The sequence below is a fragment of the Protopterus annectens genome, chromosome 2.part1, assembly GCF_019279795.1.
Source record: "Protopterus annectens isolate FY-2018-M chromosome 2.part1, PAN1.0, whole genome shotgun sequence".
Classification (NCBI taxonomy): Eukaryota; Metazoa; Chordata; order Ceratodontiformes; family Protopteridae; genus Protopterus; species Protopterus annectens.
The window spans coordinates 247,301,683-247,324,675 of record NC_056729.1 but is presented as its reverse complement, the minus strand read 5'-3'; the positions used below and the strand labels follow the sequence as shown (position 1 = coordinate 247,324,675).

Sequence of the window (22,993 nt, the reverse complement as noted above, 5' to 3'; positions counted from 1 at the left end):
TCTGTGGCTTTTTAGAAAAGGTTGGATTGTTCTAGAAAGAGCATATTGGTCCTCTATACATATGTTTGCAAGGCATTACAAGCCTGATTTCCTTCTCTAGGTCTAGATCTGTTTTTTGCCAGGACCATTCTCCATGGGCTTCCGGACACTTTTTCTAATTCCCTAATATACTAAGCTATGGTAATCTGCCCAGATAGCTGTGGCTTCTGCAGCAGTGAGCAATATATCAAATGTAGTACAGTTGTGTAAGTAAACTTGCAATACAAATAGATACATATTCTCAGGTTTTGCCTTCTTTCTTATAAAGGGAGAGGCCGTTTAGTCCTAGGATACGTTTGAGAGTGGGTCATCCATGTTCAATTTGAAGGAAGATCTAGTATTCCATTGTTTAAACTACAGAGAAACTCAATTATGGCAGTACAACAAAAGGGTAATAAAAGAAAGTCATATGGAACAAATGATCATTTGTTGTTATTCATAGATGAGAACTGCAAAAAGGGGAAGTATGGCATGGATAGACTACAAAAAAGCATTTGACAGTATCCCACATTCATGGATAAAAGAGTGCTTAAAATTTGTAAGATAACACCCTACACTGATAAACGACATCACGGTGACCATTAAATAGTGGCAAACCACTTTGCAGTTAAGCCATGATAAAAGACAAATAATTATTCCAGGGATAGAAATTCAAAGGGGGGGTATTCTAGAGTGGCTCTCTGTCACCGCTGCTCTTTTGCCTTGCCCTTAACCCATTAAGCTGTCTGCTTAACAGATTACGTCATAGCTATAATTTGCCTCCCAGAAAGCAGCAGTGTAAAGACTTCTCATCTTTTCTTTGTAGATGATTTAAAACTGTATAGCTCATCAGATGAAGAACTGAAAGCACAACTGCAAGTTGTCAAAACTTTTTCAGATGATATAAGAATGTCATTTAATCTTGATAAATGTAGAAAAGCTGCAGCATCAAGAAAACATCAGTTTGGGACAAGAATGTGATATAAAAGAACTTGAGCAAGAGGGAGTGTATACATATTTGTGAACTGATGTAGGATCAACAATAAAACATGAACAAATGCGAATAAAATTCAATAAGGAATATTTTAGAAAACCTAAATTAATCATGAAAACAGTGTTGACATCTAGGAGCAAACTTCAAGCTATTAACCAATTTGCTATTCCTGTCCTAACTTACTGTTTTGGAGTGATTGACTGGCCCAAAAAGGTATTGAATAGGTTAGACAGAAAAACAAGAAGGATGCTTCATGCTCATGAAATGATTTTTAAAAATTAGTGCATGCCAAAATTATTTTCCCTCGTTTTGAAGGAGATATGAGCTTCCTTGAAATTGATTATATGTATAGATCTGCACTCGTGAGACTGCATATATATCTGCTGACCTCAGAAGACCCAAACATAGTGAAAGTTTTGAAACAGGAGAATAAATCTAAGATGACTTCCTTGCTTAGTCAAGCCAGAAGTATATCGATGTCAAGTGGGAATGTAAATCAAACCAGAAGTAGATAAAAATCAGGCAGCAACTGAATGTGCCAAAAAACGAAAGAATATAAGGTGAAGGATTAGATAAGAAGGCAAGAAATGTGGAAAATGAATAAATATAGTTGCAAGTATAGAAAACTCCTGGAACAACTTCTGTTGATCAGAATCAAATGCAGGAATGGTTAAGGAGAGGCGAATTCAAAGCAAAAGATGAAAGGTTAATATTGGCGGCCCAAGATAGTGGACTCCATACATGTTGGCTTACAAAGTCCATTGAACATGTGGGAGAAACAGGCAAATGCAAGTTTTGTAAAACAGAATTGGAAATAGTAGCACACCTTGTTGCTGGTTGTGACATACTAATCTGTATACTGAAAGGCATAATGTGGCAATACTGTTGCACTGGGGATTGTACAGATATACAACTGATATAAGTATGTATATGTATATGTATATATATATATATATATATATATATATTTTTTTTTTTTTTTTTTTTTTGCTCTGTTTCAGTGATATTTAACTATCCTGTGCTGCACTTAGGTTGTAGTTTTTAACAGAAAGCTACAGTAGCTGTGTTTTTATGTGTGTGTGTTTTGTGAACATATCTCAGGATTACGTTCTAAGGTTTCTTTAGTTGTCATTATTTCTGTTCTACTTCAGTCTCCATTTTCTCCCCACCCAAATTGTTGTGTTCTTAAAACTTGGTGGCTTTTGAGGTGCCCGCCTCTACTATTGATATTGGGCACTCCTCCCAGTCCCATCACATCAGCTAATTCTATTGTGTACAGTGAGATCATTTGGGAAGGCCCACTCTTTTAGTTTTTTAACCTTGAATTATCTTCTGTTTCCTTCCTTCCTACTTAACTAAAAAAAACTTTATTTAGCTACTTTTATTACTTTATTTTGCTTTTACTACTTGTTCTCAAAGTATTAAATTGCATTCATTCTGCTGCATTTATTACTGCTTTGATTAAATTGTAATTGCTACTCTAAGTATCTTAGTTTTGGTTGAAGGACTTGGGCTTCAGGGCAGTTATTTTGCATTAAGGTTTGTGGTCTGCACTCTTGTGGGAGGGAGAGGGTAGCCTCTGTCCTTCTGAGCTGGGAATTGCTGAGAGACAGCCTATTATGCTTGTTGTTCTAAGTGTCTTTGTTCTGTTTTAAGCACTTGGGTTCCAAATCAGTTATTTTACATTAGGAAGATTTGTGGTCTAGACTTCTGTGGCAGGAGAGTATAGCCTACACCCTTCTAAGCTGGGAATTGCTGGTTGAAGGCTCTTTGTGTCTGTTATTTTGAAAGTGTTGTAGTTCTGGTTTAAGCACTTGGGCTCAAAGCCAGTTACTTTATATTAGGAGGGTTGTGGTCTAGACTCTTGTGGTGGGAGAGTGTGACCTACACCCTCTACTCATCACTCATTAGACCCATTATAGAGTACAACGCCCCTTTTGGTATGTACCTCATAAGACATCAGCAGAAGAATGACCACAGGGTAAAATACCAACAGACTTTATTCACAGAATTAAGCACTTTCCCCTCCAAATGAAGAGGCTTCTTCAGAATGAATTTTACAAAGTACACCCAGGCTTATAAATACCCACCCCAATTCCATCAATTAACTTTTAAGCAACAATCTTCAAGTTTAAAGAAACAATCACCCAAATTGTTTTATGTATATGAAGTTAAAAATATTAAATATAAACACATCCCCCACTATAATGCACTGTTAGTCAAAATTAATTTAACAGGGTAATTTCATAAATAATAGTTCAATATATTAATAATGTTAAAAATTAAATTAAAATAAATGTACATGTATTTAATACAGGGAAAGTACTTAATTCTGTGAATAAAGTCTGTTGGTATTTTACCCTGTGGTCGTTCTTCTGCTGGTTTTATTGGTTTGCTTCTTTTCTTACACCTCACAAGACATCAACAACTGGAAAGGTCGCAGACATACCTCACAAAGAGGATTACCAGCCTCAAACATATGCCCTGCACAGACCGTCATAGTAGTCAGGAAATCCTTCTACATGGCACACCTCATCACAAAAGGTTTCTCATCCAGGAAAAAAGAGGTAATTTTTCCCCTCTACTCGTCACTCATAAGACCCATTATAGAGTACAGCACCCCTTTTGGTATATACCTCACAAGACATCTACAACAACTGGAAAGGCCACAGAAATACCTCACAAAGAGGATTACCGGCCTCAAACAGATGCCCTACGCAGACCGTCTCAAAAAACTCCAGCTTTACTCTATCGCATATCGCCTACTCAGAGGCGATCTCTGCCTAACATATAAAGCTATGCCAAACCCAGAGCTATTGGACATGCTCCACTTAATCCCAATCCTTCCGAGCTACATGCTCTAGGGACCAAAACCTTGTCACTACAATAAACAGAACATGCTGGAAGGATAGATTCCTGTCCCAGAGATTTCCCATACTCTGGAGCAAACTACCTATCTATATCAAACAAAAATAGGAAATTCACCCCGGGGATCACCTCTGTGCCTCTGCTCAACAGGAGCACAGGAAAATAATTTTCTTGGGTGGGGAAAGCCAGGGTACCTTTTTGGCTAGGCTTCTATAGGCCCTAGGGCCAGTAGCCTAGTACCTACCTATGATCCCTTCTAAGCTGGGAATTGCTGGTAAAGGCTTATTGTGCCTGTTAATTGTCTTTATTTTGGAGTAAAGTACTTGGGTTCCAAACCACTTACTTTACATTAGGAGGATTTATGGTCCAGGCTCTTGTGGCAGGAGAGGATAGCCTACACAATTGTGGCTGGAAATTACTGGTTGAAGGTCTAGTGCATCTTTTATTTGAAGCGTCTTAGTTCCGGTTTAAACACGTGCTCCAAAACCAGTTGCTTCACATTAGGAAAGTTTGTGGTGTAGACCCTTGTGGCAGGATAGTGTGGCCTACACCCTTCTATGCTGGGAGTTTGAATTCCTAGTACTTCTGCATTTATAGCAGAGGCTAGATTCAGACTCACTGAATCTAGATGGTTTGGTATCACTTGAGCACTATAACCAGCTCTTCACTGAGATACTGAAATACCTGAGACATCCGTTGCTTCCAACTGAGTATAAGTACCTGATCAGATGTTGTCACTCTTCATGTTATCCTTGACATATGGGACTTGGTTCAGAGTCTAGGAACTGGGTTGGCCGTTACAACAGCTCGCGCCAACCAAAAACTCTGAGCCAAGTCCCTACCTAGAATCCCTCTCTCCAGTTAACTCAGATCTCATTTGCTGCTCTTCTCATAAAGACGAGTCAGCTGAACTCTTCTTGAGCTAAAAAAAAATTTTCATTGGTTCTTCTACAACTATTAGAGATTTTCTAAACTCTTTTTCTCTCCTACGCAGTCAGCTTTACTTTTAGCCTTTTTCATGTAGTTTGCCTCCCAACTTCATTGTTCTCTGAGTGAGTGTACTATTCCCTTTCTTACCATATCATTTGGTACCATCATTGATAACCCTCACTCCTTTCTTCTCTTCTTGTGTGTGTGTGTATATATACGTAGCCTTTGTAGCATGAGTGTTCTGCTGTTGATTCCTTTTTCCCGATCAATATGGCAGATAAGGGCAAGGGTACGACTGGTCTCAATCAGTGTTCTGATTGTGGCAAATAAATGCCTAATTCGGATGGACATTCTTCTTGTGTTTACTGCTTGGGCCCAGTGCACTTACAACAGCAGTGTGATATTTGTTAAGCGTTTAGTCACTGGGCCCTCGTAGAGAGGAAAAATAAATGTATCCTAAATGGTTTACTTAAAACTCCCTTTGAGGAGGCCTTGTCTGGTCAGCCTAAATCCAATAAATCTGAAGTGTGTTCTCCATCACCTCTTCTTCCCTTTCCTTGAAGTCTGATTATGCAAAAAAGAGAAGCCTGTCGGTGCCGGCGTCCCCTTCAGCTCCCACTGTTCTTGCGGAACTGAAGGTGGATACCAAAAGACCTATGGAACCATCTCCCTTGGTTCCAGTGGCAGTGACTACTTCAGCTCCTCAAGTCTCAGTACCGTCCTTCTTAGTGCCAACCTTTCCAGTCACCTGTCCGGTGCCGGTTTCGGTGCCAGTGGTATTTCTGGAACCGGTTCCCTCACCAGCACAGTTAACTCAAGAACCACGTTTTATTTTCAGTTCTTAGAACCAGATATTCTCCATCTGTAGACCCCATTGTGGGCCAGCTGCCAAGTCCTTTCTTAGAGAGGCCAGAATCCCCTTTAGCCTTGTTGGTCCATTCCTCCAGGAGTCTCTCAGAAGTTGATGTTGGTGGATCAGCTCGTCATGGCAAGGGGTCTCTCCACTTCTTCCTAGGCTTCACTGCCTTCTAGAGATGGGCACTTTTCTCTGAAGACTCCACCAGATGTTCCTCCTCTAACCACCACTGCGGGTTTAGAGCCCCTGACTCCAACTTCCCTGGTTCCGGCTGTCCTGGTGCCAGCAGCTCTCTTGTCTTCGGCCCAGTCTCTGCCCTGAGTTCCTTGGCTTCTTCAGAATCGATGGACTCCCGGGGTCATAGCTCCTCGACCCCATTTGTGAACTCTACCTCGGTTTTGGCCTTCATGGCAGTTTCCACGGAGTGGGGGTGGGACCAGGGTTCTGAGGTTATCCTGCCCGGTTCTGGGCTCCCATCCCTCTTCAGGTAGACCTTCCTTTCAGGTTATGGAGAAAGCCTTGGCCTCTGCAGGCTCCCAGCTGGTTCTCTCCCCCCTCGGAGCATTTTCCAGGAATCCCCTCTGCTCCAGAACTTCCACCAACCTCCACACCCGGACAGCGAGCACTAAAGCTGCAGGACACCCCGTTCAGGAGCCTACATCTTCTAATTCCTCCACAGAAGCTCCCACTGAGGAGGTGCCTTGGGAAGAGGTGGTGTAAGAGGAAACATTTTGATTCCCTGAAGGAATCTGTCACAGAAGACATGGACTTTGATGACGGGGTGGATTCCCCCAGGCCACTCCTGGAAGATGTCTCCTTTTGAAGCAGAGGGGTGGCTGGAAGTCCCAAGACCCATCCTTAGAGGAGTCTGTGTGCTTGCAAGCCTTTGGTGCTTTCCCATCTACCTCTTGGGTGAACCCGACGGCTGACGATCTTATCATACTGATCATCCAGCGGGCATGGAAGGCCCCTGATTCCATAGAACCAATCCCCATGAGACCAGATAAAATGCTTTCAGCTCCAGAGGACCATCAGCACTGGGCCAAAGGTTTAGTAGTAGATGCCATGGTGGTTGCTGCAGCCACTAGCAGAAAAAAGTTCTACTGTTCATCCCCCTAACCGAGAGTCTAGGGCGATGGATAGATTTGAGAAGCGGGTCTATGCGTCTTCGACCTTTGCCTTACAGTCATTGATTTTTTTTGGCGCACTTCATTAGACTTCAGAGGGATCTGCTCAAGATGCTCTCGGATACCTTTGCAGGAGCTGTATGTGATGAGGTGCAGGATAAAGTAACCTCCCAACTTGCCACCCTGGAATCTAGCTCTAACTCGTCCTTGAGGCTCATTGCACATGCAGCAGAAGAGACAACTAGGGCAGCGGGTTCAGGCGTAGCCATAAGGAGGCATGCTTGGACATGCTTGTGTGAGTTTGCGGAGCCATTCACATCTTCATTCGTCAATGCTTCGTTTGACAGTTCTTCCCTTTTTGGCCCCAAAGTTAAAGATACCTTAGCCACATGTAAGAAGGATGGAAAGACCTTATCTGCTTTGGGCGTACGTTTTTCTGCCCCCCGACACTCCTTTTACAGGAACCAGAGAAGTGGGAAGATGTGATTTAAGAAAACGCAAGGGCCTGTCCAGCATACGTGATAATGACTCCCCATGGGGCAGAGGGGGTAGCTATAATGGAAGACGCCAACAATGCGGCAGAGGTGGCCCACAAAATCAGGGTTCCAGAGATTATTTTTCAGGATAGGCCTACCAGTGGTCCTGAAGGGAGATCCTACTGCTTACCTCTGGAGGCAGTCTGGGAAGACTGTCCTTGCACCCACTAGCCTGGCAAAAGGTAACTATAGACGTTTGGGTGCTAAGGATCATTACTAGAGGTTACCATATTCCATTCAACCTTATCCAAAAACCAGGAAAAAGGATCCCCGATGTTCCACCCAATCAGACGGATCAGGCAGCTCTAGAAATACAAAAGCAGCTAGGAAAAAAAAGTCATCCAAGAAGTCCCACCAGACCAGATAGGATCCAGATTCTACTCAAGGTTCCTTTTGGTGCCAAAAAAGGCAGGGGGCTGTAGACCGATTTTAGATCTCAGTGTTCTGTACAAGTTTGTACAACAGATAAAATTCTAGATGGTGACAGTTCAGTCTGTTCTTCCCTTCTTCGAGAAAGACAATTGGATGTGCTCTGTAGACTTCCAGGATGCGTATTACCACATAAAAATGGACAAACGCTCCAGGAGGTTCCTCCGCTTCCAGCTGGGAGCCAGTCATTACCAGTTTCAAGCTCGCCCTTCGGTCTCACCACAGCCCCCCAGGTGCTCACGAAGTGTATGACAGCAGTAGCAGCTCACCTGAGACTGCACACATTCCGAGTGTTTCCATATTTGGATGACTGGGTCCTTACCGCACCCATCAGGCATCTACTCGAACAGACAAGAGATTTCACCCTAAGGATTTGCTCTCGTCCAGGTGTCATGGTGAACCTTACCAAGTCTCAGCTACGTCCAACACAACAGTTGGAATTCATAGGAGCCTGCGTGAATACAACCTCTCGCATAGCCTCACTTCCTATTTACAGACTGCAGAAAATTAGATCACAAGTAGACATCATTCTCTCCATTGACAATGTTCATGCTTTACTAGTTCTATAGGCACTGGGATCTATGGCACCAGCCATCATTTTAGTACCACTAGCAAGGTTTTACCTGAGAATCCTACAGTGGCTTCTATCCTCCCGATGGTCTATTCTCACTCATACTCTGTCTCACCTCATCCAAGTTACCAGTCATTGCAAGAAGGATTTATCTTGGTGGATAGAATCTGAAGAAATTATTTTGGGCTGACTGTTTGTTTCTTGTCATCCCCAGGCCATAGTGACCACGGATGTCTCCCAGATCGGGTAGGTGGAAATTTTCAGAGAAGGACTGTCCAGGGCACTTTGTCCTCTATAGAGGCCAATCTGCATATCAGTGTTCTGGAACTGAGGGCAGTGCACTTAGCATTGCAAGCCTTTCAAGCTGTCCTCCCTCTAGGAATGATTGCAATTCAGTCAGGCAACATCTCGGTAGAATGTACATCAACAGGTAAGGCAGAACTAAGTCTTATCCCCTTTGTCAAGAAGCCCTCAGAGTGTGGTAATGAGTGATCTGTTCAAACCACTTTCTGATAGCAATGCACATCCCAATGAGCTTGAACATTATAGTGAACAGATTGAGCAGATGCATCCTTCTGCCTCACGAGTGATCTCTCAGTCCCAGAGTGGTGAAGGAGATTTTCCATGTCTGGGGCCAGCCTTGCTGCAACCTATTTGCATCTCCCCCAGAAAAACAAGTGCAGCAGCTGCTTCGCCTTAATCCCCCCTTAGGGGGAGTCCCAGAGAGATGCTGTCCTTCACAGTTTGCCCTCAGGAGTACTCTGTGTCTTTCCTCCTGTTCCTTTAATGCCCCTTTTCTTGAAGAAGGCCACAAGGTTGAAGAGCAAAGTGATTCTCATTGCACCATTTGGCCTTGACAAGTCTGGTTCCCCTTTCTTTGGCCTTATCTACTTCTATGTCCATGGACTCTTGACCCAGATCCAGATGATCTGTCCCATCCTCAGGGACTAGTTCACCCCAGACTGAAAAACCTCAAGCTTACAGCTTGGTTGCTCTAGTTCCACCTTCCCCAGTCTGAAAAATTCTTGCTAGCTTCCCATAAACCTTCCACAAGGAGAGACTACCTCAGCAAATGGAAAAGATTTTCCTTTTGGGCTCACAGTAATAAACTTGACCCTTTCTCGGCATTGGTTGAAGAGGTTTTGCAATTTTTGTCTACACATTTCAAACAAGGAGCTGCTGCTTCTATTTTTAATTTCTGTAACAGTTTTGAAGGACGATCTTTAATTTCACATAGACTGTGCAAGGCTTTTCTAAAGGGAACAGTAAGGTTAAAGCCTAATTATAGGGATCCCCTCGTTCCCTAGGATCTTACTTTGGTTTTGCAAAACTTGGTCCAGTCACCCTTTGAGCTAGCGGCTACCTGTGACTTGAAATTTCTTTCATGGAAGACAATTTTTTAATAGCCATTATATCTGCTAGGAGGATTTCAGAGATACATGCGTTGACCTCAAACCCCCCCACATTAGATTTTTCATAAAGACAGGGTATCACTAAGAACCAATCCATCCTTTCTTAGAAAGGTTGTATCAGAGACCAACATTAATCAGTCTATTGAGTTGCCAGTATTCTTCCCTAAATTTTCCAACAAGAGAGAATACTGCTTACATTTGTTGGACATTCACAAACAATTGCATTTTTATCTTGACAGAACTAAAGATTTCAGGAAGTCGGACCAGTTATTCATTTCATTTTCAGTTCCTTCCATGGGCAAATCAGTTTCATAGGTCACTTTTTTAAGTGGTTAAGTGAACGCATTACCTTTGTCTGCAACAAGAAGAACCTCCAGTTGTCATCCCCAGTTAAAGCAAACTCCACAAGAGCTATAGCCACATCTGCTGTCTTCCACTCAAAGGCTTCCATGTATGACATATGTGCAGCCATGACGTGGGCTTCTCCACATACCTTTATTACTCATTACAGAGTGGATCTGGTCTCCAGGGGAAGAGTGCCATTTCGTTCTGTGTTGCTCAGGAATATCCTTCCATAAGGCCTTCCAAGATGCAAGGTAGATTAGGACTCCGTCCCATATGTCAAGGATAAAATGAAGACTGACGTCATGTACTCAGCATAACGTTCCATCTGTGCTGTCAATCTTTATTTATCCTTGCCACTCCACCCTCCTTCAAACTCCTTGAGGAATAGATCTTAGTCCTGCCTATTGGTTTCTTCATGAATGACCTTGGACGTAGCCTCTTCAGTATTTATAGTATTACCTTTCCTGGTCTTTTATTATGGCTGCAGACTTAATCTGAGGTAATTGGAGAGAGGCATTCTGGGTAGGGACTTGGTTTAGGGATTTTTGGTTGGTGTGAGCGGTTGTAATGGCTGAGCTGGTTCCGAGACTCAGAACCGAGTCCAATGTGTCAAGGATAAATGAAGATCGACAGCACAGATAGAATGTTTTGGTGAGTACGTGACTTCTTTTTTTTTACTCTGATATTGCACTTTTAATTTGTATTTGCATTCCACTGTCTGAATTGTCTGAACTATTTTTGTCACAATTTATTGTACCCTGTACTAGTTCAGCTGTAGCACTGCCCAGTTCCAAGTTTGCTGTTTCTGGGTCTGTTTTGTAATGTCTGAGCATCAACTTCAAGCCACTTTTGTTGATGAAGGCCCTTCTGTGAGGACAGTGCTGTCTGGGTCCATTTTAATCTAGGGTGATTGGACTAGAGCTCAGAGAGAGCATTCTTATTGGCTAGTTTGAGCTAAAAAGGGTATTTTCTTGTTTTATTTAAGCCCCGCATTTGTAGTTGTTTGCGTGTAGTGCTTCATCATGCAGTGCCACATAGTGGTGGTTACTGTTGATGGTTATAGACAGAAACATTTTGTTTAAGTTTTCCCTTAGCACTTTGCTTGTGGTCCTCCAGAGGTTTCTCGCAGCCCTGCTCTATTGTCTGGTGGAACACTAAGCCTAGCCTCAGAGGTAGCAACACACCTCTCACCCACGAGCCACTCCCAAGTGTGACCTCTTTTCCGGATCATATCAATTTACCTATCACTATGGATGGACAATTTCCCACAGTTTCTCCAGCCAGCTTGGTCGACATGGGCATCCTGAGGCAATGTAGCAACTGCCTCATGTTTACTGACATCCCTGTACTCTTTGTCAACCCAAGCATAACATGTGAGAGATGCAACTATATTAAGAACATTGAATCCATGCTTTCTCACGCACAAGTCAGTAGATATGACAATGAGCGGGTTGCCAGCATGCACATCTCCCCTCCTACTCCACCCAAACCCACATCACACATACCTACATATGCGGAGGTCCTCACCAGAAACATACCTAAACACCAGAGACCTCCCAAACACAAACACAAGCAGGCTACACATAATACTTCCTCTGCAGAACACAGTAAATATAATAGCTCACACATCAGTGTCTCACCGGTCAAACCCTTAAGGCAAAATGCAAAATCAAACACATTAGTCATAGGTGATTCCATCGTAAGACACACTGATGTCCCTCTCACCGGGCTGGATAAGGAAAATGTCATGGTCAGTTGAATGTCAGGTGTCAGGATATGCCATATCACACATGTGCTCAAGTCTCTCAACAACAGGTACTGTTATGACTCTATCATAGTCCATGTTGGTGAACAACTTGAGATGTACCTCTCTGGACTGTATGAAGAGAGACATGACTGAGCTCTTGGACTGTGTGTCTCAGGCAGGTGTGTCCCTAGCCTTAAGCAGCATTTTACCTTCACCTAGGATGATGCTTCAATACAAATAGAAAATGATTGACTTCAATAATTGGCTTAGCTTCTGGTGTCATTCTAAGGGGATCCACTGTCTGGGATGACATGATAAACCTTGATGCTTTGCCAGAGATGGTCTTCATCTGTCACCCCTGGTATTTCGGCTACTGGCTAAGGCTTTTGCCGCCCCCATAGTGCCATTTTTAGGCAGTGTCTCAAGGACAAAATTCCCAATGTAAAAACCCATCCAAAAACAACCTCAAGGTTATGCTGCTAAGCGCAAGGAGTCTCAACACGAAACTGCACTCATTGTAATCTGTCCTCACCTTGGAAGACGCTGACATTTATGCAGTCACGGATTCCTGGTTCACGGCTGTGCAGAGCACCCCAGCCATACTGGCTTACACTTCCTTACACACATTCAAACCTCAAACAGAAGGCATGAAAACTAAAGGAGGCAGTGTATCAATATTCCTTAAAGATGTATACACCTCCAGACTGGTTAAACAGTATGACTCCCTGGAGACACTTGGGTGCAATTAACTGTTGGTAGGACACCTATTCAAGTCATTGCCAGCTACAGGAACCTCTGCATGAATTAGGACACACATCCATCTGATATTGATATGTTTCTGTCTGAAGAAGTACGGCCAAGTGCACTGGACTCTCATTGAACCCATGGCTACTTCCCAACCCAGATCCAAGGCATCCGTATTCATCTCTTGCACTGGTAGGGGAAGCTGTAAGGGGAGTCCTGGGTTGCAGTTGATTTGGCCCACCCACCACTGAATCTCTTTTTTTCAAGCAAGGAAGTAAAGGGATTTTGTACTCTAGAAGATGAGAGTGCTGTGTCCAAGTGTTGAGAATGCTGCAACACGGAAGAGAAGGATATGATATCACATATACTGGGCCTGTGGACATAGCTAAACTGTTGGCCGATAGGTTTTGTGAAAACTTCACTCCCCTGTCCCAGCAACATGTACCCCATGACATCCCTACCACCTGTCCCCTTCCTTGTATCTCTAAAGAAGAGATCGTAAATGCCCTCTCTAAGGCAAGAAACACAGCACCTATGAGATCCGATAACATCCCAGGCTGCATCCTACACGGCCTCCAAAATGAATTAGCAACACCATTGGGTACGCTTTTCAGTCATAGTCTATGCACTGGCTTTGTACCAGCTGAATGGAAAATGGCCACTGTTATTCCCTTGCACAAAGGTGGTACTTCCACTGACCCCGGGAACTATAGACCTATTAGCCTGACCAGCCTTATCTGCAAGGCCATGGAGTGAATCATCATGGACCTTATCAACAAAGATATAATCTCCAAACACAAGACCCTACTCAGTTTAGATTTGTCAAAGGGAGCTCATGCCTGTTAAACCTGGTGGACTTCTTCGAGACAGTCACCAAGGCCCTGGATGAGGGGAAGCCTGTGCATACAGCCTACCTGGACTTAGCCAAGGTGTTTGACACTATCCCCCACTCAGACATCATTGAAAAAGTCACCCAACTAGGCATCAACCCTTATATCACTAGATGGGTCACTAACTAGCTCACTGATGGAACTCACATAGTCAAAATAGGGGAATCCACCTCCAACAGCAAACCTGTAACCAGTGGTGTTCCACAGGGATCAGTCCTGGGACCTGTACTGTTTAGAATCTGTTTCTCCAAAGTATAAGCAAAAACTAAAGGTCTGTAGCTGACAAAGTTTTACTTATGACTGCAAACTGGAAGTGATCACAGAATCTCCATATGATGTCATCATCCTACAAGAGGGTCTTACACAAACAAATGATTGGTGCCAAAGTCATGGCCTTAAACTCAATGCAAAAAATGTATTATCATTCCTTTTGGTAAAAGCGTTGTTCCTGCTAACTGCCACATGAATAACAAAAACTTCTGTATGCACTCAGTGGTGAGAGACCCTGGGCACACAGGTTGACAGCAACCTTAACTTTTACCATCATGTTTCCACAGTGGTAAGAAGAGCATTCTATATTGCTCATCTCATAAGTAAGGACATTGCCTCCAGAAAAAAAGAAGTTATAAACTCCATGTACTCTTCCCTCATCAGGCCAATAATTGAGCAAAGCCCCCCTTTTGGTATGTACCTTTCTAAGCACCTGCAGCAATTGGAAAAACCACAAAGGTTCCTCACAAGGAAAATTAAAGGTCCTCAGCATCTGTCCTATGGGGATCATCTGAAATCACTTTCACTTTATTCTGTTTCATACAGACTACTCAGAAGTGATCTCTGCCTTGTATATAAGGCAGTCTCTGACCTGCTGCTGTTGGAAATGCTGGATATCTGTAAGTCAAATTGTACATGGATTACTCACTCTAAAAACCTTAACCTAGTATGTGACGTTAATAAAACCTGCTGGAGGGACAGGTTTATCTCCAAAAGATTATCACACCTTTGGAACAGACTGCTACTTCATGTCAAACAGAGCACCTCATTGGCCCTCTTCAAATGCAGTCTGGACAGTTGGGTGACTAAATTCACCCTGGGGGTTCCACCTGTGTCCCTCTTGGGCAGGGGCAGTAGGTGCTGATTGTGGAAATAAGGGTAAGAACTTGGCTAGGCTTGTAAGGACCCTAGGGCTAATAGCCTAGTAACTTCCTATGATCCTATGAAGTAACTTAAAAAACACTGTAAACATGAGCCATAAAACCTCATAGAAAAATTATGGTCTACATCACATGGGATCACCTATTACCAACAGTTCAAAATTTAGATGTGAGAAAACCAGATATAGTGGTCAGTGAAAAGACAAAAGTAGCATTGATCATTGAAATAGCTACACCCAGTGACTGCTGTGTCTTGCAAACAGAGGGAGACACACAGTTATAAAATTTCAGGATTTTCAGGCAAAATCAAGAGCAGTGTGGAAGAATGATACCAGGACAGTTCTAGTAGTAGTAGGACCGATGGGTCTTATAAAAAAGAATCTACAATAGTATTTAGATATGTTACTGATATATGTAACTCTGTGCAAATTGCAGGAGTCATCATTACTGGGCATATTGTGGGTGCTGAGAAGAGCACTTCCAGCTAACATCAAAGATTGAAACAATACTAATTTCATGATCTTTAATCATACTTTGACTTAGGAATGGGGTCCATTTCCATCATGGTATTAGAAACCCAAAAGACTTGGAGAAATTAAAAAAAAGAAGTTGAATGGGGGGCACTAGAGGATGCCTCTCTGTCTCTCCATTGTGTTATTTTTATCTGCTAATGAAAGTTCACATTTCTAATTCTTGTGTTAGTTGAGCAGTTTGTCTTACTGATCAATAGGTCATCAACAACCAGAGCATCTCTGGCAAGGTAATTGAGTCTCTGATCACCCATCAGGATCATTTAAGAGCAAGAGTACAGAGACAGGGCTTCCAATCTCTCCTGATAGGGTTCTTAAGACCAGAGATCTTTTTTTTTGTTAGGAACAATTTTTTGTTTGAGTTTGTCATGTTTTATGCATACTGATCAGTGCTGAATAAACAACTTTCTATTTGGATGAAATACCTTTAGCTGCTAGCCCTAAGTTGAAAGTTTTTCTGACCGCATTTACCACCTAATGATCAAAAGACAGGGAATTGCTGACCCAAGTACCCAGGTCCTCGATTACATTTTTATTTTGTAAGTGTGTGTTATCCGTAGTGTGCATTGTGAATAACTTTGTTTTTTTTTACAAAGAACAATACAGTACTGTGTAGCTTTCTGTTTTAAGTCTATTTTCCATACACCAGGTGTGACGCCCGTGCCCTGGCCCAGCAATCAAGGAGCCTCAATCCTCACCACTAGCACCAGTGAGGGGCGTCCATATAGGGAAAGGATAATAAATACACGCACGGTAAAGTACAATTTCTTTTAAGAGCACACAGAGGTTATAAATCAGTCTGGGGGCTGGTTTCTCCCCTTTCTCTCCAGGTCCCCAATAAGACTCCCCACTGGCACAGCTATAGGGTGCAGATCCCAGCTTAGTGGGCAAGCTAAAACCTCCAGCACCCTCTCTGTCCAACCAGTGCTTCGTGTCCCTGCCTAAGTAGCTGACACACACACTTTGAGATAAGAGTTATATACAACCACACAGACACTCCTGGGGAAGGCTGGCACAGGTTCTCTGGCTGTGCCCCTGTTCTGCCCAGTCTAAAAGATAGTACCAGCTGCCACCAGCCACTAATATCAGCTACTCAAAGGCCCTTCTGAAAGGGTGTCCTGTTATTACTGTGCAATATTATTATCCAAATGGTAAGTGTGACTGAACGGTCAAGGCTTATTAGAGTGACTTGGTGCAGTATCACTGTATACATGCAATGTACTCTAGAGCTTAAATTAACTCTACATAAAACAGCCACAGTTGAAGGGTTTAAAAATATTTAATAATAAATAATAAAAGCACAAGACAATACTTCTTACTACACAACACTAGTTAAGAGTTCAGAGATCACAGAGAAATACTTAAAATAATACCGTAGAAAAGTTCTAACATCAACACAGAAAAACACTTAGTCTAATCTTCCTAATTCCTAGCTATTTCTAAGAGAAAACACATTTCTAAATAACTTACATCTTGAGCAAGAAAGTGCTGGTGATGTTGGATGTTCTCAAAACAAATGCTCTGAGCTCTGATTCTCTCTCTTTAAATTGATAAAACAGAGCTGCTTCACATGACATCATTCTTTACACTTCTCTGGTGTTCCCAGGCTAACAGAAACTACATTTACATTCTTTACACCTGGTCAGAAACCAGAGCAATAAAGGACATTTATACATGCATATTCTAGCCATTAACTCTGGTCTTAAAACAATAGGCAGGATGCCTCCCTCTAGACATGTTGGATCTGAATTTTGACATCAAAGACTGTCATAAAATGCTTGACTTAGCTTTCTTACAGCAGAGTGCACTGTTGTTACATTTTTACAGTTCAATGTCCAATGCAGTCTTTTCACATTTAAGAGAACAAACCTGTGGCTTACATTAATATTTACAAATGACAGAATTATCAGCAAAATTCTATCTGGGTAGGCTGGCAGCCTTCACCTGTCTTCACACCTGGTATTAACTAAAGTAATATCTTTTTGAAGGGTGCAGATATCTGAAGGGGATTTAACAATTCCACTTTCAGTCATTTGTAGATTTAGTTAACCACAGGTCCTGGTTATCATTTTTGAGATCAGAGTAGTAGATGCCAAACAGGAGAGGACCAGGCTCAGACCTCTAGGAGTCTCCACAGGGAGCACTCTTTCAAGAGGCACCTGCCACACAAATTGCGTGGGTTCATTGCTTTCATCCGTTTGGCAAATCCATCTTACCACATAAGGATCCATATTTATGGATGATAGTCTTCTTGTAATTCTGACATTAGATTTGGTATTGAACACTTTGGACAGATCAGGATAAGCTATATGAATGACATGACCTCTACCAACAGCTTCTGTAAGACACTTGAAGAAATACACAAGGATTGACGGGCATAATCCCTTTTGACAAAGCCAAATAGTTGGAGGTCAAGCTTAATGAGATTTCTAATATCATAATTATAAGGTTGGTTATGATACGCTGCATAGCTTGACAGACACGCAAGGTTGATTAGTCTTTTAATGTTTGCATCAGTTGTAGGGCCTCTCTTTCGGAGTGGGCATCACTGCAGTGTGCTAGGATTTAGCTACATTGGATATGGGTACATAACCTGTTGCTTGGCATAGGTTAAACAAATTTCAGGGAGGTTCCACAAGAGCTTATTTTACTCGGCTTAATAAGCACTGAGATACTTTATAAGGGCCCAAGAAAGAAGTGTATTTGGTTTTAGATAACATCTTGAAAACATGTTCTTTTGTGACTTTTATTCCAGGTTGTACAATAAGTTAATTTGTTCTTCCTTGTTGTACAGTATAATAAAGATTCATAACATTGTGCTGAGTGAATATTGTTAACATTTTGTATAAAAGCATCACACAACTATTCACTTAAGTGCAGAAAGACAATGTCCCCTTTAAAAGGGGGGGGGGGTCAGTTGAAGTTTCTATATCTTTAGGTTAGTTAATATTAGTGTAGTAAATACTTTGATCATTTGTGTGGTCTGCCTAATGATGAAAGTAAGTTAAGTTTTTATTTTTTTATGAGAGGGGCAGAAATATCTTAAATTTTGTATTATCTGTTTAATACTTTTTGTTCTCTTTTTAGTTGGAGTTGGTAGCTATATTTGCCCAGTCTGCAGTGTTACTCTGACATCAATAGAGATGTATCAGTCCCACATGCAGGGAAATAAACATCATCTTAAGTAAGTAATTTTATTTAACATTATAAACTGAACTATTAATCCAGCTAACTAGTGTTATATAATTTACCAAAATGCTTACACCGAAATTACTAACTTTTAAATCAACTGTGTACAGGAGTAATGACTTTGATATAGTGTAGAACTGTATAAATGATTTATAGGAATAAACACATTTGTAGGTGTTTAATATAGTTTCAGCGCAGATAAAAAACTAATTCTGGTCACTTCACTGCATTGATATTTTTTGATGTGTTTTGACTGAGGTGAGCACTTGGTGATCATGATAAATGCATGATCTTAATTCAAGACAACCCCTGAATTATGGAAACGTTGGAATGTACTTCTCAAGCATCAAGCTTTGGCAGATTTATTTCAATAAAGATCTGTAACTCCTTTGGTTGAGATGTGTGCATCCCCCTCAAGGCACTTGTCATGGTGTCATTACACCAGTTTGAAAGGTGTGCCCTGTACTCTCTTGCCACTCACATGGTTTGGAGTTTGATTTTAACTTGTGATCTGAAGTAGTTTACTTCATTTGGTCTTCAACCTGTGGGATACCTGATCTGTATCGGATCCGAGCCGGCAACTTTACTAGCATCTTCTCCGAGCTCCAAGCTCCTCCCCTTACCCATAATGCACCTCCACTAACTTCCATTCCCCCAGATCTCATTTGCTGCTAATAGCTAAAGTATCTCCAGAGCTCCAGGTTGTAAGTGTATAAAAAACTTTGAAAAATCTGTCTTTCTTTCTAAACTGTAGGTGGTGATAGTGTAAGTTCCCCTTTCTCCTCCCCTTCGCTTGGTGCATCAAGTTTTCTAGTTTTAGAGTTGTTAGCTTAGTTTAGAGTAGTTGTGTGTGTTTTTGTCGCCCCCCCCCCAAGTGTGTTCTGCGTGTGCGTGTAATGAGTGGGTGTTTTCAGTGAGAAAGAAATAACACTCTTTTTCAGTTACTCTTTTCTCTGATACCATGGCTGATAAGCCGATATTTAAAAGATGTACTGAGTGTTGGCCATAAGTTGTCCCCTGCAGATGGCCACACACTTTGTGTTATGTGCTTGGGCATGGCCCATCGTAGCACAGACTGCACTATATGTGCGGGGTTTAACCCACGCGCCATCAAAGACAGGAAGGCCAAGTTGGCCCTGAAAGGACTTCTTCCCCCTTCTGAGACAGTTGCCTTGTCTTCGGTCACAGTGGCTTCTGTGGTCGCCTCTCCTTTTTCTCTTCCCCTGGCTTCTCCTCCCTCCCAGGCTGGGACTCAACCTCCTGTGCAAAAGCCTGCTGAAGCGGAGTGGAAAAGGGGCAGAAAGAAGGAGAGAGAGCCGAAGTTGAGGGAAAAACGCAAGAGGTCTCCGGACCTTCCTTCACCGGTCAAGACTCTTAAGATCCGCGACTCCTCTCAGCTCCCATCTCCAAGGAGTCTGTGGCCTCATTGAGGTCCATCCGGTCTTTGTCTGAGGTTGATATGGATAAAATGATGAGGTTTATTTGTACTCTGATCCAGATGGGGGTCTTGCCAGCCCCCTCTTCCTCAGGAGAAAGGAGCTTGCTTCCTTTTTTCCAACTGATATCTCCTTCTCCGATCCGTCCATCGGATTTGGAGTATACGGATCCAAGGATGGCTTTAGTCAGGGGGTTGGCGCCGATGGTACCTGCTTCCTAGACGCCCACAGCTGCGTGGAGCATGTTTGAGCCAACCAGCTCGGATCCGAGCCGCTCTTGGAGCCGGAGCTTGGGTGTCGGATCCAAGGGAGTGGAAATTTTTTCATTGGCTCTGTTTTTGTCGGGCCAAGTTACCTCCCTCAGAGCTCCGTCCACTTCAGGCTCTGCTCCGATTCTCTCATTGGACCTGGGGAGACCGGCCTCCTTATTGGTTTCTCAGGAGGTTCACTCTCCCTTGGTGTTCAACGTGGTAGAAAGGGTTCTCTCCACTGGATTGAGACCCCTGACTGTCCCCTCGGACTCCACCCAGACCCTCTTTTGACGATCCTCATAATTTTACCAGAGGGACAGCCCATGCTCGAGGACCCCCAGACGGATCCCCCTGAGGAACAAAGTGGCTTGCGAGTCCCCCCCTGGAGAGCCCCACCGGAGAGGTGCCTCGCAAGTATATGTGCAAAAGGAGGCACTTGGACTCCCCCGAGTCCCTGTCCGAGGATACGGACTTGGATGATGGAGAAGGTTTCCCTAGGTCACCTCCCGAGGATGTCTCCTTTGGAGACATCATGGAAATCCTTTGCCAATGGGGAGGTTGGTCTACCCCCAAACCTTCTTCTGATGAGTCCGTGTTCCTGGAGGCTTTTGGCACAGGCTCATCTACTTCCTGGGTGTCCCCTTCCGTGGATCCTTTGGTGGATCTGGTCACCTCGCTGGCATGGAAGTAGCCGGACACCATGGAACCAATTCCAAAAAGACCCGACAAGATTTTGAGTCCTCCCTCAGATAGGCCAGCATGGAACAAGGGCTCCCCCTTAGATGCTAAGGTGATAGCAGCAACCACAAAGAAGGAACTTGCCCAGGGGAATTCCTCGGTTCATCCTCCTGACCGAGAGTTGCGGATGATGGACCGCCTACAGAAGCGGGTGTATGCTTCAGATACCTTTTCTATTAGGGCACTGAACTACCTGGCCCATGTCACTAGACTCCACTGTGACCTGGTAAAGGAGCTGGAGGAGTCTCCCCCTAAGTCCATGTTGCAAGAGGACAGGGTCTCGTTCTCCGCGTGGATGACCACTTTGAAAGCAGCCTCCACCACGTCCATGTGACTCCTTTCACATGCTACTGAAGGAGCGGCTAGGGCGGCTGGGTCCGACATGTCCATGAGGTGCAACACCTGGCCCAGATTGTCATTTTTCGGAACTTTTCAAGGCGTCCTTTGCCAATGCCCCTTATGATGGCTCTACTCTTTTTGGTGTGACCATCAAAAGAGACGTTAGTCCAGAGTGAGAAAGATGGGAAGACACTGTCTGCCATCAGGATCCGCTTCTCAAACCCTCAAAGGTCTTTTTCCCAGAACCAGAAAGGGCAAAAGAAGATGTGGTTCTGGAAGTCACAGTATTCCCGGGTCACTCAGGGCTCTTCATCCCCCAGAGGCAGAGGGGGACAGAATGGATGCCGGCCCAGAGGCAGAGGGTGTCCGAGGAATTTCAGGTCTCAAGAACCTTTCTCGGACAGACCTGGGCAGCAACTCTAAGGGGTGGCCCAACTGCTCTACTTTGGAGGCAGTCGCGGGACGATTGTCCTTGCACCTAGTTGTATGGGAGTCCAGAACATCAGACCACTGGGTGCTTCAGATCATATACAGAGGGTACTCTATCCCCTTTGTGGGTCCCCCCCAAATCTCCCAAATACCCCCCGGATGTACCACACACGTAAAGGGAGGCAGCAGCACAGGAAATTTCCAAGCTGCAAAAAAACGAGCCATCGAAACTGTCCTCCCAGATCAGTCCGGATCGAGCTTCTACTCCAGGTTCTTTTTGGTGCCAAAGAAAACAGGGGACTTAAAGCCCATTCTGGACCTTTCTACCCTTAACCTGTCAGCTGCCAAAGAGAAGTTCTGGATGATCCTACTACAGTCCATCATGCCATACCTGTAAGAGAGCGACTGGATGTGCTCGTTGGACCTCCAGGATGCTTACTGTCACATAAAAATGCACAGAAGCTCCAGGAGGTTCCTCCGCTTCCGGCTAGGAGTCCATCATTACCAATTTCAAGCCCTACCCTTTGGTCTCACCACAGCCCCCAAGGTGTTCAGCAAAGTGATGGCGGTAGTAGTGGCTCACCTGAGGCTTCAGGGGATTCAGGTCTATCCGTACCTGGACGATTTGCTCCTCACTGCTCTCACCAGGCGTCTACTCTCCCAAACCAGCGATTATTTCCTGATCCTTGCCCTGCATTTGGGGATCACAATCAACACAGCCAAATCACTCCTAGATCCTGTACAGGTGATAGACTACATTGGCGCAAGGATAGATACTTTACAGTGCAAAGTCTTCCTGACCTCAGAGAGAGTGCAGAACCTGAAGATGCATGTCTCCCTGATTTACCATTTTCATCTCCCAACAGCGGAATCAGTGTTGAGGGCCTTAGGCTCAATGGCGGCAACCATAACACTTCTCCCGTGTGCCCAGTTACACATAAGAATTCTACAGTGGACTCTAGCTGTACAATGGTCCCTGTTGGAACTGCCATTGGCATATCCAATTCAACTCAGTTGAGTCTGTTGGTCATCCCTCATATGGTGGATGTGTTCTCTGGACATTTTGGAGGGACGACCCTTTGTTCCAGCCCCGGCCCAAGCCACAGTGACCACAAATGCCTTCCAACTCGGGTGGGGGGGCATTATTCGGGCAAGACAGTCTAAGGCCTGTGGTCCCCTGTAGAGACCAGCTTGCACATAAATGTCCTAGAGATGAGGGTGGCCCTTCTAGCGTTGCAGGCCCTTCATGCCTTTCTTCCTCTGGGAACAATTGCAATTCAGTCAGACAACATGTCAGTGGTCTGGTATATCAACAAACAAGGAGGGACAAGATCTTACCCCCTTTGTCGTGAGGCCATGAGAGTGTGGGAATAGGCGATCTCCACTGGTCGTTTTCTCATCGCAGTGCACATTCCTGGACGGTCCAACATCCTAGCAGACAGGCTAAGTCAGACTATTCTGAT

General features: G+C 43.7%; 1 protein-coding gene across 1 annotated transcript in view; it reads left to right on the top strand.

Moving 5' to 3' along the window:
- LOC122794008 (zinc finger matrin-type protein 1-like) overlaps window positions 1–22,993 on the top strand; it is a 1,739,900-nt gene that overhangs the window by 1,501,622 nt on the left and 215,285 nt on the right. Inside the window, exon 6 of the mRNA XM_044062104.1 lies at window positions 18,236–18,332. Within this exon, the coding sequence (XP_043918039.1) occupies window positions 18,236–18,332 (97 nt within the window). The remainder of the gene's footprint in view (window positions 1–18,235; window positions 18,333–22,993) is intronic.